Here is a 13,058-nt window from a genome sequence, read left to right as displayed (position 1 = left end):
CCGGAGATGAGCTGCCTGGCCATCATGGTTCCAGTCCATCCAGACCCTGGTATATTCCATTCCAGACCCGCTGCCCAGTCCCAGCTCAAGTTAGCGCGGTCCGTGCCGTCGATAGTGACAAAACGTTTTTCGCCCAACTCCGCAACCAGATGCTGGAGGCCCTTGTTTGGAAATGTGTTTTCGAGGATAGTAACTATATTGTTGGCGGCACAAGTGATTTAGTAGGCGAACCTCGGCGCGAAAGACAAGGGGCTGTCTGGTTGGTTCCCGAGCCAATTTCACACCTTTGTCCAGGGGCGATCCATGAGCTCCCCAAGGCTCAAAGCTGAGTCCCATTTACAGGAAGCGGCGAAAGGAGCTCATGTCAGATATTACCAGTGCCTTACCTTCTATCCCCTCTTCTAGTACTGCTCGACGACGGGCCCCACTAGTACATGTACCTACTAACTAATTCTCAACAACGCGGACCACATCGGGTCGGTACAAGTACCCTCCTTTCTGGGCTCCGTCCTGTTTCCTTTTCCGCCTTGGGTATTCTCTGTTCCCGGGACGCCCTCAAACCCAAGACGTCTCCCGCTTATCATGAGTCTTTCTTTACATCGCCTCTTGATTTTCCTTCTCGATAGCTTTCTGTTTGTCGCCTAGCTGCTGGGGGGGTCACCATGACGCCGACGAAAAAGCCCCTCGGTTTCTTCATGTTTGGCTCGGTGGCGCGAGCCAGACGGCGCTAGGGCGTAACATCACGGGCTACACGCTGCTCACGCACGACGACCTCGCTACGTATAATTTTTCAGAAGAGTGCAAGACGGCGCTGACGGCCACCATTGCCTGCGCCACTACCACAATGCACTGGACGTCCCCGGCCTACCGTGGGTCCCTGGGCAACGCGACGCTGCAGGACGAGGTGTGCGACGTTGGCTGCGGTACCTCGCTTGCCTCGTGGTACCAACAAGTCTCTGCTAGCTGCGCTGACTTCCGTTGGCCTTCGTCGGGCGCCGTGCTCGAGATGGCCGGCGGCTACATATGGTACGGCTACAACGAGAGTTGCTCCACTGATAGCAAGACGGGACGGTACTGCAACGATGTTATCGGTGACTTCAGCGTGTTCGAAACGCTCGACGGCGTGCCCGACAGCGAGCTCTGCTCCGACTGCTTCACGGCTCGCATCCGCATGATGCAGCAGAGCGCTACTCGATATACAACACGGTCCCGTGGTACCAGCGAGCCCTCAAAGCCCTCAACGCCCGCTGCTCGCTGGCACTCCCCGATGACGTGCCTCCGCCCTTGATCGAGGTCCCAAAACCCAGGCCCTTCTGTGTCTCGGACAAGTATTACACCATCAAGGCAGGTGACAACTGCAACTCCATTGCCCTCGCCAACAGCGTCTCGTCGGCCGACGTTGTCGATGCCGCCCAGGTGGTTGGAGACGTCGTCGGTGGCTGCAGCGGCCTCCCGGTGGGGATGGAGATCTGCCTCCCCTTGACGTGTACCACGTATTCGGTCCTGCCCACGGACAGTTGCATGACCATCTCGGGCATAGCCGGCATCCGCGACCTCCAGCTCTACAACCGCTGGATTGACCAGAGTTGCGACAATCTCCACGAGGCCAAGGCCACGCTGGGTTACGTCGTGTGTATCTCCCCTGTCGGCGGCGCTTACGTGCCCGGCACAGCGACCGTGTCCGGCACAGCGACCAACACACCGGGTGTCCCCCACGATGGCTCGGCCGGAACCAGCCCAATCGCCGTGGCCCCTCCGGCCAACGCCATTATCGCCTCGGGCACCATCAAGACCTGCGGCCGATGGCACGTCGCCGAGGAAGGCGACACGTGCGCATACATAAGCATGGCATACAAGATTGGATTCGACCTGCTCGCCGGCATGAACCCCTCCATCGAGAACAAGACTGCCGATAAATCCTGGCCCTCAATTGTCCCGGGATATGCGTACTGCGTCTCCCTCGTCCGGGCCCCGCCGCCTACTCCTCGACCCCCTTACACCCCCAAGTCCCTAGGCTACTGGCTCAATCCTGATAAGTCGACCCGAATTCTGCGGGGCACAGCCTGGGCTAACGACGGCGTAACGATCGAAACGTGCGCTAAGGAGTCTCTCGAAAATGGATACGACATTGCCGGCATTGATAGCAGATCCTCCCCTCCTACGTGTATCTGCGGCGACCTCGCGGCCCCCAACACAGCCCGGCTCTCCAAATCAGCCTGCACCGCCGACGAGGGCATCAACCTGTATGCCCTCCGCGAATACGCCAAGCTCAGCGTGCCGTTCGAACCAGTCGGGTGCTTCGCCGACGCAGCCCTCCTCACGGACGCGGGCGACGGCACTCCCGCTCCCAGCAACACGGATCCGGTCTCGGTCGCGCGGTGTTCGGCCTTTTGTTTTCCTGAATATCCCTTTTTTGGGCTGTCGAACGGCAACACCTGCCGCTGCGGTACGGGTATGGCCGAAGGCGCGACACCCCTGCCCGAGCTGGAGAACTGTAACCTGCCGTGTAGCGCACGAGGCGACATGACCTGTGGTGGCGCCGAGGCAACGCACATTTACGCGGCGCAGGTCATTCTTAACAACGATTAGTGGTAACAACACACATATGCCTTCCAACTTGCCACTACCGCCCGCCGCGCTGGCACCAGCCCCGGCGGCCTCGGTACCTGCGGGAGGCCTCTGTCATCTGCTTCCAGTCTAGGCAGGCACACACACACGGCTGGGCAGTTTATACCTACCACTTAATCTCATACTGTCCTGTGACGAACCACTGCAAGTCAACATGAATTGTTGAGCCGCCCGCTTCGGGCACGCCTAAGTAGGCCGGCGTTGGGGAGGGAGAATGTGGTGGAATACCAATAGCTAGAAAGAGTGTCCTGCAACGGGATCCATAAAGTCTTATCCCCTAAATTTTGGAGGCAATACCAAATAAAGAAGCCCGGGATGGGACATGCATATACAGGTAGCCATGGCCGAAGAATACCTCACTGCATGTAGACTACCATTTTCATAACTCTCAACCTTGCCCAACCTTGGGCTCGTCACCGTGCGATAATGTGTCACTGGCCACGGGTCAGCTGGTATATTCTATGCTCAGGGGGAGCTGTTGCCGGCTGCATTCAGGCTCTCTCATACGATTTCTCATACAAAATCCGAAAGACTGTCTCACTCTGGTTTGCTCATTACTGTAGTGTGCGTAGTTAGGTAGTTTCTATTTCCATATTGTAATAAACCTGACAAGGGGCAATGCCATCTGGATTTAACCTCCTGATCATGAGTCGAGTTCCATTCTGGCTGCATTAGTAATTGCCTCACTCCATGTCTCTTCAATGACCCAGTGCCTCCTCTTCGGGGAATGGTTTGGGCTACGTGACCAATAGGTCTGACCCGGTTAAACGGGAGATATCTGAGGGGCAAGACTCGGGGCTCCGCAATGGCCGGATGTTCAACCGCCGTCGAGGGGTATAAGTGAATCAACACAATTCCCCTCAGTGAGTTTGGACTCTTGATTTCGAGGGAGAAAAAAAGCAAGTACCACAGCTATTATATCACCATGGCACCCATCAAAGTCGGAATCGTAGGCTACGGCTTCTCAACGAAGGTCTTCCACCTGCCGTTCATTCTCCCCAACCCGGAGCTCGAAGTCTACGCCTTTCTGCAGCGGGCAGCGGCTCCTACTGACCCGTCTCAAACACCGCGCTGGGGCCATTGCACCATCGACTTCCCCAAGGCAAAGCACTACCGAACAACCGATGAGTTTTATGGCGACGAGCAGATCGAGCTGGTTATTGTTTGCACCGGCACCCACGAGGAGTTTGTTGAGAAGGCTCTGCTGGCCGGGAAGCATGGTGAGTGGGACGATTTGTGGTGTTGGGTTATTACCAGTTTCAAGTCAGGAGACTGATGGCCGCAGTTGTCGTCGAGAAGCCTTTCGTGAATACTAGTGCCGAAGCGGACAGGCTTATCGCACTAGCCAAAGAGAAGGGCAAGATCTTGACCGTTTTCCAGAGTCAGTACACCGTCCCCAGGCATCCAATGCCTCTTATTCGCTGACGACCCCCCAGACCGAAGGTTCGACAGTGACTTCCGCACGCTGCACCACCTGGTGAGCAACGGCGCTCTCGGCGATATTCTGGAGGCAGACATCCGCTTCGACTACCCCGACCCGGGCTGGATTTCAAACTGGACCAAGAAAGAGTATGTCCCTGGCCAGGGAATGACGTTTGCGCTAGGTAGGTTCTAGACCGAGATCGCGAGCTCCAGGGACTAACCTTCCCAGGCACCCACACGCTCGACCAGGCCTTGTATCTGTTTGGAACCCCCGCTTCGGTGACGGGTTTCTTCCGGTCGAACCGCGGGGTTGATAGCGACGTCGACGACACCCACACCATCATCCTGCAGTATGCCGGGAAGCAAAAGAACTTGATCGTAACGGTGAAGACGGCGGTCGTCACGCATATGCAGGACCAACTGCGCTTCTTCGTCCGAGGCAACAAGGGCACCTATCTGAAGGTAGCCATTCCCGCCCCTTTTCCGCTCTTAACCATCGGTGCTAACGAATGTGGTTAGTTCGGGACCTGCCCGCAAGAAAGCCAGGGTATCGCTGCTCCCGGACAGCCGGCAACGGGTCCAGAGTTTGGTGTTGAGAATGAGCGCATCTGGGGTACCCTGACCACCACGACCGAGTTTGACGGAAAGGTCCAGCGGTATGACGAGGAGAGCAAGAAGTACGTCGGCAAGTACCCCAGTCTTCGGGGATGGTACAGGGGATATTATGAGAATGTATCTGCTGCTCTTTTGGGACGCGAGGAGATTTTTGTCAAACCGGAGACCTCGAGGGACGGTCTGCGGATTATCGAGCTGGCGAGGGAGTCGCATGAGAAGGGATGCACAGTGGCATGGTCATAGAAAGCGGAGCCGACGACCGGTGTGGGTTGGGAGGGGTAGCACTAGGTAATTTCAAGGTTGGATGGGGAATGTGAGGAGCGAGGGGCCTAGGCAATTGAAACTCCTAGTCTGAGACATTCAATCCGATCTCAATCCGATCTCCATCCGATCTCACACAAACAAAGAGAAACAACGGCCAGACGCTAAATCGCGAATAGAATAGGCTGCACACATGGTTGTATTGATTACGTACGATTCTTTTCCCCGGGCTCCCCTCCAACATGTCCTTGGAGGTGCATGTCTTCATCTCGACCCCCCCTCGATTTGGTGTAACGTACTATCCCAAAAGGTCAACACCTGCTTCATCGTTAACCGTACCCGGCGTTAGGGCCTCACGACGGCGAATGAAGTGCTTTGGATAATGATCACATCCGGTTAGCTCAGATGGGGAAATGCAAGGTCGGGGTAAGCTGGAGGCAAGTTATCGGAGACGGCTTCTCTTGTTCAGTTACCTCAGGTACCTACCTTACCTACACAGGCGTGACAGGATAAAGGAGCGACCCTTCGAGACATGCGCGTCGAAGCGAGTCGAGGAAATCGCCATCGGCCGGTCCGAACCAACCACCTTAACCTGATCCGCAACCGCCAATCTTGTCCTCTCGTACCTTCCCGCAGTGGGATCGACCCACCATAAAATCAGAATTGCAGCATTGCCTGCCACTGCCTGCCACTGCCTGCCTGTCCCAACCCTGCCCCAACCTGCGCAAACCTGCCCCCAACTTGCTTCCTTCCTACCTTGCTGCGCCTGCGTTGAGAGAAACTTGCATATTTGCCTCTGGGCTTGCATTGCTTTTGCATGTCTTTGCATGTCTTTGCATGTCTTTGCATGTCTTTGCATGTCTTTGCATGTTTTGCAGCCCTCAGTCTCGGGTGACGAGGGTGACTGGCCAGCACTGATATTGTGACTATTGTCCCGTTGGAGGCAATCAGACCCGAAGACCCGCACTGCCAATACGGCGAACCGGCAATGCCTGTCATGCAGCCCTTCGTTGGTTTTCCTTGGATCCCGTCGGATCCTGTCCTGTTATCGGAGGGGCTAGATCCTCGGGGCGCCCCAACGGTTAGTAACTGCATGTCATGGCCTGGCAGGGCAGTGCTCGGGAGCTTGTTATCGTTGCCTCAGCCCTCGAGTGATCTCGATTGTTTCCTTCCGTTGCCTCCTCCGCTGTCCCAATTCGTTGTCTTGCCAGTAGTGAACTACCTGGGTCCGAATCTCAATGGACGAGGTAGACTACGACCTCTTCCACTCTCCAACGAGCTAGCCTTTGATCGTCCTCAATCTCTCCAAAGCGTGACGGCGTGCGTAGGAGGTCGATTCTGAGATGGAGCAACCACAGCCCCGACCGGCGGACATTAGGATCGAAACCGAAAGATTTGACGCTCTCGCCTACTCCTATCCCTCTTCCCAACATGCCGTACAATCTCTCGCCGGTTGGGGAATGGAATCGAGCCACGCCTCCGAGCCGATAAACCAGTTCCAAGAACTGTCCACGCCGATAGGATGGGCCCAACAGATGTCGACGACAGCACCGAGCACCCTGGGTTTGATAACGGCGGCGGAACCGCAGTATGTTCCTCAGACAACGGACTGGCACCAAGATTCAAGCTTTGGGTACGCTGGCTTTGTCGAGTCGGGTTGGTCGCGGTCGAATTCGGTGTTTTGGGATCCTGACGCGTTTGTCACGGCCAACAACCCACAACTAGCAGCCGATGTAACCACTCTTCCGCCGTCAATCGCCCCAGCTTACTCTCCTCCACAACCCGAGATCGAATCACCGGTTTCCCTCTTGTCGACCGACTGGCAAAACGACGGCCTAGACCGGCACCGGCCCTACCAACTCCCACCGACCAGCGGATATAACTTCGGTAGCGAGGGAAGAAGCGGGGTGGATGGGACATGGGATGAGAGTAAGCCGAGACGGCCGCCCATCCAGACGAAGGACCTTTACGGTGCCGATCACTCAATAAACCGGTTTGCTACCCTGCCGGGGAGACGAGACTCGGCCTCGGACATCAGCAGCCACACGGCCTCCCCCGCATACAGCGTGGTCGGGCCGAGTTTTGACGACGTCGACGCTGCCGACGCTGCCTACCTCAGCGACACCACCACCGTCTCCTTCAGCAAACCAACCCGCCCCCGCCGACGAGCAACCCCGCCCTCCCCGGCAACAGCGGGGGATGATCACAATGACAGCCACCACAACCACGACCACGGCCTCCTAAAAGAACCCCCCTCCCAACACCAAACCGAAACTCCAACCGAAACCCAACAACCCCCAACCCAACCCCCGACACCAACCCCATCCCAAGCGCGCACCCAAGCCCGCAACCGCAACCGCGCCGCCGCCTCCCGCTACCGCGCCAAAACCCAAGCCGCCTCCGCCCGGCTGGAAGCCACAGCCCGCACGGCCGCCGCCCGCCACCGCGTGCTGCGCGCCCGCGCCTCCCGCCTGCGCGACGAGGTCGTCCGCCTCAAGCACGAGCTGCTGGCGCGGCATGCGGGGTGCGATTGTGCCATGATTAGGGGGTATTTGGAGGGGGCGGTGAGGGGGGTGCTGAATTGTTGAGTTTGAGACTTGTGGATGGTGAGTAGCTGGGCGTTGGTGTCGAGAAGGGGGAGGAGGGGAGTTCGGCGGGTGGGCGGTAAGCGTTCTTGGGTTTGATAGGGATGGGTAGTGACGGACAGGATATGAATCATATGGTAATGACTGATGACTGGCGGCGATCTGACCAGAAGCATTGTGGGTGCGGAAAAGTTGAGCGTCGTGTCGGTGGCCTGTTTCATGTTTTCGTGTCCCTGAGTATCAAGGGCATGCTTTGCGTTGCCCTTGCCGGGTGCAATGGTATTGAGTGACGGTTCGATAGCAACGGAACGCAATGTTGAACGGAAACCTCAGCGGCTGGTAGCTGCTGGTACTGCATCAGACCGTTGCTGGGAGTTACCCCTGTTTCTATCCCTAGTCAGTGTTACGGTAGAATGGCGGCGTCCAATACTGACATACGTGCTCGTGATCAGGATAGAAACCCATAGTTGAGCTTTTGTACGTCCACGATGACAGGTCAAATCCTAGCAAGAAACAGGGCCCGAGAGGCGGGAGATTATGCATTTAGCAATGCACGTACCCCTAGCTCTGGCGTTTGCATGCCGTGTGCTGTCGACAAACAAAGGGAGGAAGTCGGTGGCCATAAGTTGTAGCCGAAGCCATTGCTTTTGGAAATATATGATGCGGTTCGAACGTAGGTGCGGGTGGCATGATAATGAGGCGTGCAGCGCACACGTGAATACTCTGATTCGTCCGTGCTTCGGTCAGGATCCAGAAAACACGAAATTAAGCTCGCCGCTGGACCGGATGGCACCAACCCGCCACCTTGCACGACATGGACACGAGATTGTGACCTCATCCATACCCAAACGAGAGCGTGGCCGGCTTGGCATTGTGGTGAACGTGGGGGTAGCCTTGTTCCTCCCTCAGGGACGGTTTGCCGCCTCCCCGGTCTCGTGTTCCTGGTTTACGCCTGGATCATGCCAAACGACAATGGTAAATAATCTGCTCGTCGGTCGGGTCTTCAGGCTCCCAATCTCACTTTCAGTTAAGAGAGTATTGGGGCTCATGGACGGGATCAAGGTGGACTGCGCGGCCAGAAGACTGTCTGTCTCGCCCACACGGAAAGTTGTCTTGAGGTACATTCCAGCGCTCTACTTTGAGCCGGCCGCCGACCTCCAGTTATTAGAGGTCATGATGGTCCGCTGCTTCTCGGTCGGTTCCCTCCGTTCCGGCCTTTCTTGCCCCTCCTGGCCCTCCTGTCGGCCATTCTCCGGCCGCCTCCCCGACGCGGACGAGCCAGACTGCCGCGACCAGCCGTAGTTGGTCCCGTTGGGCTCAAACGCAGGGCCCTTGCTCCTCGGCACCGAGACGCGCAGGTTCCCGCCCTCCACCGCCTTCCCGTTCAGCTCCTGCAGTGCCCGATCGGCCTCCTCAGCAGAGCTGAAGTCGACGAAACAGTAGTGGTGGTTCCCCGGCGTCGCCCGGGTCTCGGCGCGCGGAGTGATCCGCTTGCCGATGGCAACGCTGGAGGTTGTGAGTTTTCAATACGCCGTAAGGTGGGAAGATTTGGGCACTTACAACTCGAAGCCTGCGAGAATATCCTGCATTTCGGCATCGTGCTGTTCCTGGCTGGTCATCATGCCAAGGCCGCCGATGTAGAGCTGAGCCTTGTCTGTCGCGCGCTGACTCCTGTTGTCCAGGTGGCGAATGGCGCCGTACGGGCCCTGCTCCCCCTCGCGCCGGGCGGGCTTAGAGTCGTTGCCCTTCCAGTCACCCCACCGTTGGAAAGTAGGGTTATGGCCGCCTTCGCTTCGGTCACCACTCCGGTTGCTATTACCCCAGCCCCGAGACTGAGAAGGCGTCTTGGGATTGCACGGTCCGACCTTGATTTGGCGGTTGAAAAGCGCACTGCCGGGGAGGGCCTCCAGGGCCCGGTCTGCCTCTTCACGGGTGGTGAACTCGGCGAAGCAATAACCCGGGTTCCTGCCGCTGACGGGGTCGATGGAGATGTGCAACTTCTCAAATGATTCGGCAAACCCAGCCTGGCGAAGCAGGTCCTCGACGTCGCCGGGTTGCACCGAATAGAGCAGGTTACCCATGTAAATGCGGCGCCCTTCGGCGAGGGCATCGCGCTGTTGAGGTCCCGAACCGGCGTCCATGGTGTCCAAAGGGGATTTCGGGTGGAGAAAAGTACTGCGAGTGTGAGATGTTTGGCGAAGAAAAATTCAAGGCTCACCGCTTGGCATCTGATGTCGAGGGGCCAGCCCAATCCGAAAATTTTCCCAAGTGAAGTTCGGGTTTCGACAGTTTGTGGATTAGTGGGTACGGGCGGCCAGTTAGGGAAAGGCCTGGGCTGTTAAGGGGCTCTGCCTCACCCAATCGCTATCCAAAACCTCCTGTGTAAGAATAAGGGGTAAAGGGGGTGGGAGCCGAGTGATGAATACCTCAAATTACATATTTGAGATAGGAAACTCCAGAGGTGGCAAAACACGCCATTACCTCACTATCCGCGCATGTATACAAGGAATGCTCAATAATGATTCCCCGGTTGAAAACTGGATTGAGCCAATTCTTGAACCTGATCTCCCACATGATTCTGATGAATTGAATGTAATTATTACCGACCTAGTTTATTGGTCTATTTTGGCCATCTCTTGGGCCGTTAAAAGGGGATGTACGCAGTGATAGTCGTTTTACGATGCCACCATGCTTCACTCTTTTATTCATAGCTTGCTTGGAATCCTTGCATGGATTGAAATGAGCACTAGCTCTTGCGTCTTGCTTCAACCCCTGAGGCCCCAAATACAGTACTGGGCTATCGTATCATGTACCACAGTATAGAAGCACGAAGACGTGAAGGACGAGTAAACTTTCGCGGATTATAACGTCCTCCTTTTGTTTAGCTACGACTAGAACTACTGCAACGTAGTTGTAATTATTGCAAATAACCGCCATGACTGGATAACCTCGATTTCTGCAAGACTCTAACCATCGCTAGGAGACACCGAACAAGATTCAAGGGAGGAACGAACCTTTAAACATTCTTTTACCCCTCCTATCTAGTTGAACTTGCTACAATCATTGTATCCGTGGGTTTGATTGTGTACAAACGAGGCGCGGGCCCAAAGACATCACAAGCTTTACTTTGAAGTGCACCAAGTGCGTTGGAGATCAACGTTAAGTCGTGAACGACCGAAGCTGACCCGGGTATACGTCAGAGACACTCATACTGCGAATTCTTCGTTACCAAACTGAGAAATAAAATATTACCATGACCAATTCAGCGTGCCAGAATGGGCCATGACGGCGTCACCATACACTAGAGTTCTTGTTCCTGAAGGCCTTTCTATGTGGTACCATTGGGTCCGACTGGAATGGCCGACCTGGATGTTGATTTGCAACCGCCCCTATCAAACAGATCGATTTCGTCATCACAGATGGACGGGTGCACATCGAAATGACGCGGACCGTGTTGGTATTCGAACCTGCCACATTCTCTCCTTCCAATACCACCAGCCGCCCCAATGGGAATCAGACCGTTGATTGTAATCGGGGAAGCCCTCGGCCCGGTGAGGGGGTCGTGCAGACACAATGTCGATCCAGGGGTGTAAGTGGGACGGCTACGCTATAGGCTATCTCCGTTTACCCGCCGGTTGAGAATGGAAATGCAGGTCCAGCGAGGGACGGCTGTCATTGACGTCAAGGGTAGAAGCTATATACCGGAGGGCCAGGGACCTTTACGGTCGAGTTCTCGACAACCCTCACCGTAGCGACGAAATCGATCACCATGAGACCGTCATTGTCCCTGAGGCTGGCGTTGGCGAGCGCCCTGTTCGCAAACGGCGTCATAGGCTTTCAATACCCCGATTGTGCCAATGGACCGCTCGCAGACAATACAGTATGCGATCCAAAGGCAACCCCTCCTGAGCGGGCGGCCGCTCTCGTCAAGGCCCTAAACATCGAGGAGAAGCTCCAAAATCTCGTCGAGTACGTGTTACACATACCCAATCCCATTCTAACCATGGCAGCTGACATGCCTCAGTATGAGCAAAGGTGCCGAGCGACTTGGATTGCCTGCATATGCCTGGTGGAGCGAGGCTCTCCATGGCGTTGCGGCGTCCCCGGGAGTGCGATTCAACCGGACTGCTGGAGGTCGTTTTTCGTCTGCCACCTCATTTGCGAACTCCATCACGCTCTCTGCGGCTTTCGACGATGAACTTGTGTACAAGGTAGCGGATACCATCAGCACCGAGGCTCGCGCTTTTGCCAATGCCGGGCTTGCTGGCCTGGATTACTGGACACCGAACATCAACCCCTACAAGGATCCCCGATGGGGAAGAGGCCACGAGGTATGGTGCAATGAGGATATTGTTTGCCTAATATTAATTAATCCATCTAGACACCGGGCGAGGATCCAGTCCGAATCAAGGGGTATGTCAAGGCACTCCTGGCAGGCCTCGAAGGCGATGATCCCTCCATCAGGAAGGTGGTTGCTACCTGCAAGCACTATGCGGCGTACGACTTGGAGAGGTGGCAGGGAACCACGAGACACAGGTTTGACGCTGTAGTTTCCCTACAGGATCTCTCCGAATACTACCTGCCGCCGTTCCAGCAGTGTGCTCGCGATTCCAAGGTTGGCTCATTCATGTGCTCGTATAATGCACTCAACGGCACCCCCGCTTGTGCGAGCACATATCTCATGGACGACATCTTGCGGAAGCACTGGGGCTGGACGGAGCACAACAACTACATCACCAGCGATTGTAACGCTATTCAGGTCAGTATTCCTCTCATGCAGTATGGTCTACCTGTGCTGATGAAAGCAGGACTTCCTCCCCGGCCCCAAGTGGCACAACTTTAGCTCGACCCAAACAGAGGCTGAAGCAGCAGCAGTTGCTTATCAAGCCGGTACCGACACAGTTTGCGAGGTCCCAGGCTGGCCCCCGTACACAGATGTCATCGGAGCCTACAACCAGACCCTGCTCTCTGAGGAGGTCATCGACACAGCCCTGAAGCGGTTATACGAGGGACTTGTCCGCGTTGGGTATTTCGACCCAGCGAGTGGCAGCCCCTATCGGTCAATTGGATGGGAGGATGTCAACACCCCTGAGGCCCAAGAGCTGGCATTGCAGTCTGGGACGGATGGTCTAGTGCTCCTTAAGAACGACGGCACCCTACCCCTGAACCTCGAAGACAAGACGGTAGCACTCATTGGATTCTGGGCAAACAGCACCAACGGCGGCCGGATACTCGGCGGATACAGCGGGTTTCCACCCTACATCCACAGCCCCGTCGACGCCGCCGAAAAGCTGAACTTGACCTACCACTATGCCTCGGGCCCTCTCGCAGAGAACATCACCCAAGCCGCTATTGACGACTGGGTCGCCAAGGCCCTGGAGCCTGCCAAAAAGTCCAATGTCATCCTCTACTTCGGCGGCACCGACACCAGCATCGCCGCTGAGGATCTCGACCGTGATTCAATTGCCTGGCCCGAGATCCAGCTCGCCGTCATCGAAGCGCTCTCCGCCCTTCGGCAAGCCCCTGGTCATCATCCAGCTCGGCGAC

At 56.3% G+C, this 13,058-nt stretch overlaps 5 protein-coding genes across 5 annotated transcripts in view; 4 read left to right on the top strand and 1 right to left on the bottom strand.

Annotated features, from left to right (window-relative positions):
• Nucleotides 1-24: 24 nt before the first annotated feature.
• On the top strand, nucleotides 25-2,589 carry CHGG_01317 (uncharacterized protein; the record flags this gene model as incomplete). The annotated part of the gene is made up of 3 exons (XM_001220537.1): nucleotides 25-98; nucleotides 646-1,272; nucleotides 1,383-2,589. 3 exons carry the CDS (start codon nucleotides 25-27, stop codon nucleotides 2,587-2,589), a joined length of 1,908 nt encoding a protein of 635 aa, XP_001220538.1.
• A 964-nt stretch (nucleotides 2,590-3,553) lies between these two features.
• On the top strand, nucleotides 3,554-4,908 carry CHGG_01316 (uncharacterized protein; the record flags this gene model as incomplete). Its single annotated transcript, XM_001220536.1, has 3 exons — nucleotides 3,554-3,848; nucleotides 4,065-4,232; nucleotides 4,589-4,908. 3 exons carry the CDS (start codon nucleotides 3,554-3,556, stop codon nucleotides 4,906-4,908), a joined length of 783 nt encoding a protein of 260 aa, XP_001220537.1.
• Nucleotides 4,909-6,269: 1,361 nt separating this feature from the next.
• CHGG_01315 (uncharacterized protein) lies at nucleotides 6,270-7,514 on the top strand (the record flags this gene model as incomplete). Its single annotated transcript, XM_001220535.1, has 1 exon — nucleotides 6,270-7,514. One exon carries the CDS (start codon nucleotides 6,270-6,272, stop codon nucleotides 7,512-7,514), a length of 1,245 nt encoding a protein of 414 aa, XP_001220536.1.
• A 1,130-nt stretch (nucleotides 7,515-8,644) lies between these two features.
• On the bottom strand, nucleotides 8,645-9,652 carry CHGG_01314 (uncharacterized protein; the record flags this gene model as incomplete). Its single annotated transcript, XM_001220534.1, has 2 exons — nucleotides 8,645-9,017; nucleotides 9,072-9,652. The coding sequence occupies 2 exons, from the start codon at nucleotides 9,650-9,652 to the stop codon at nucleotides 8,645-8,647; spliced, it is 954 nt and encodes a 317-aa protein (XP_001220535.1).
• A 1,628-nt stretch (nucleotides 9,653-11,280) lies between these two features.
• Nucleotides 11,281-13,058, top strand: part of CHGG_01313 (uncharacterized protein) — a gene marked incomplete at both ends in the record, with an annotated part of 2,703 nt that continues 925 nt past the window's right edge. Inside the window, 4 exons of the mRNA XM_001220533.1 lie at nucleotides 11,281-11,480; nucleotides 11,536-11,842; nucleotides 11,893-12,270; nucleotides 12,320-13,037. Coding sequence (XP_001220534.1) covers nucleotides 11,281-11,480; nucleotides 11,536-11,842; nucleotides 11,893-12,270; nucleotides 12,320-13,037 — 1,603 coding nt within the window. The remainder of the gene's footprint in view (nucleotides 11,481-11,535; nucleotides 11,843-11,892; nucleotides 12,271-12,319; nucleotides 13,038-13,058) is intronic.

This window comes from Chaetomium globosum, genomic scaffold (genome assembly GCF_000143365.1).
Source record: "Chaetomium globosum CBS 148.51 scaffold_1 genomic scaffold, whole genome shotgun sequence".
Lineage (NCBI taxonomy): Eukaryota > Fungi > Ascomycota > Sordariomycetes > Sordariales > Chaetomiaceae > Chaetomium > Chaetomium globosum.
This window is presented reverse-complemented; position numbering and strand designations above follow the sequence as displayed.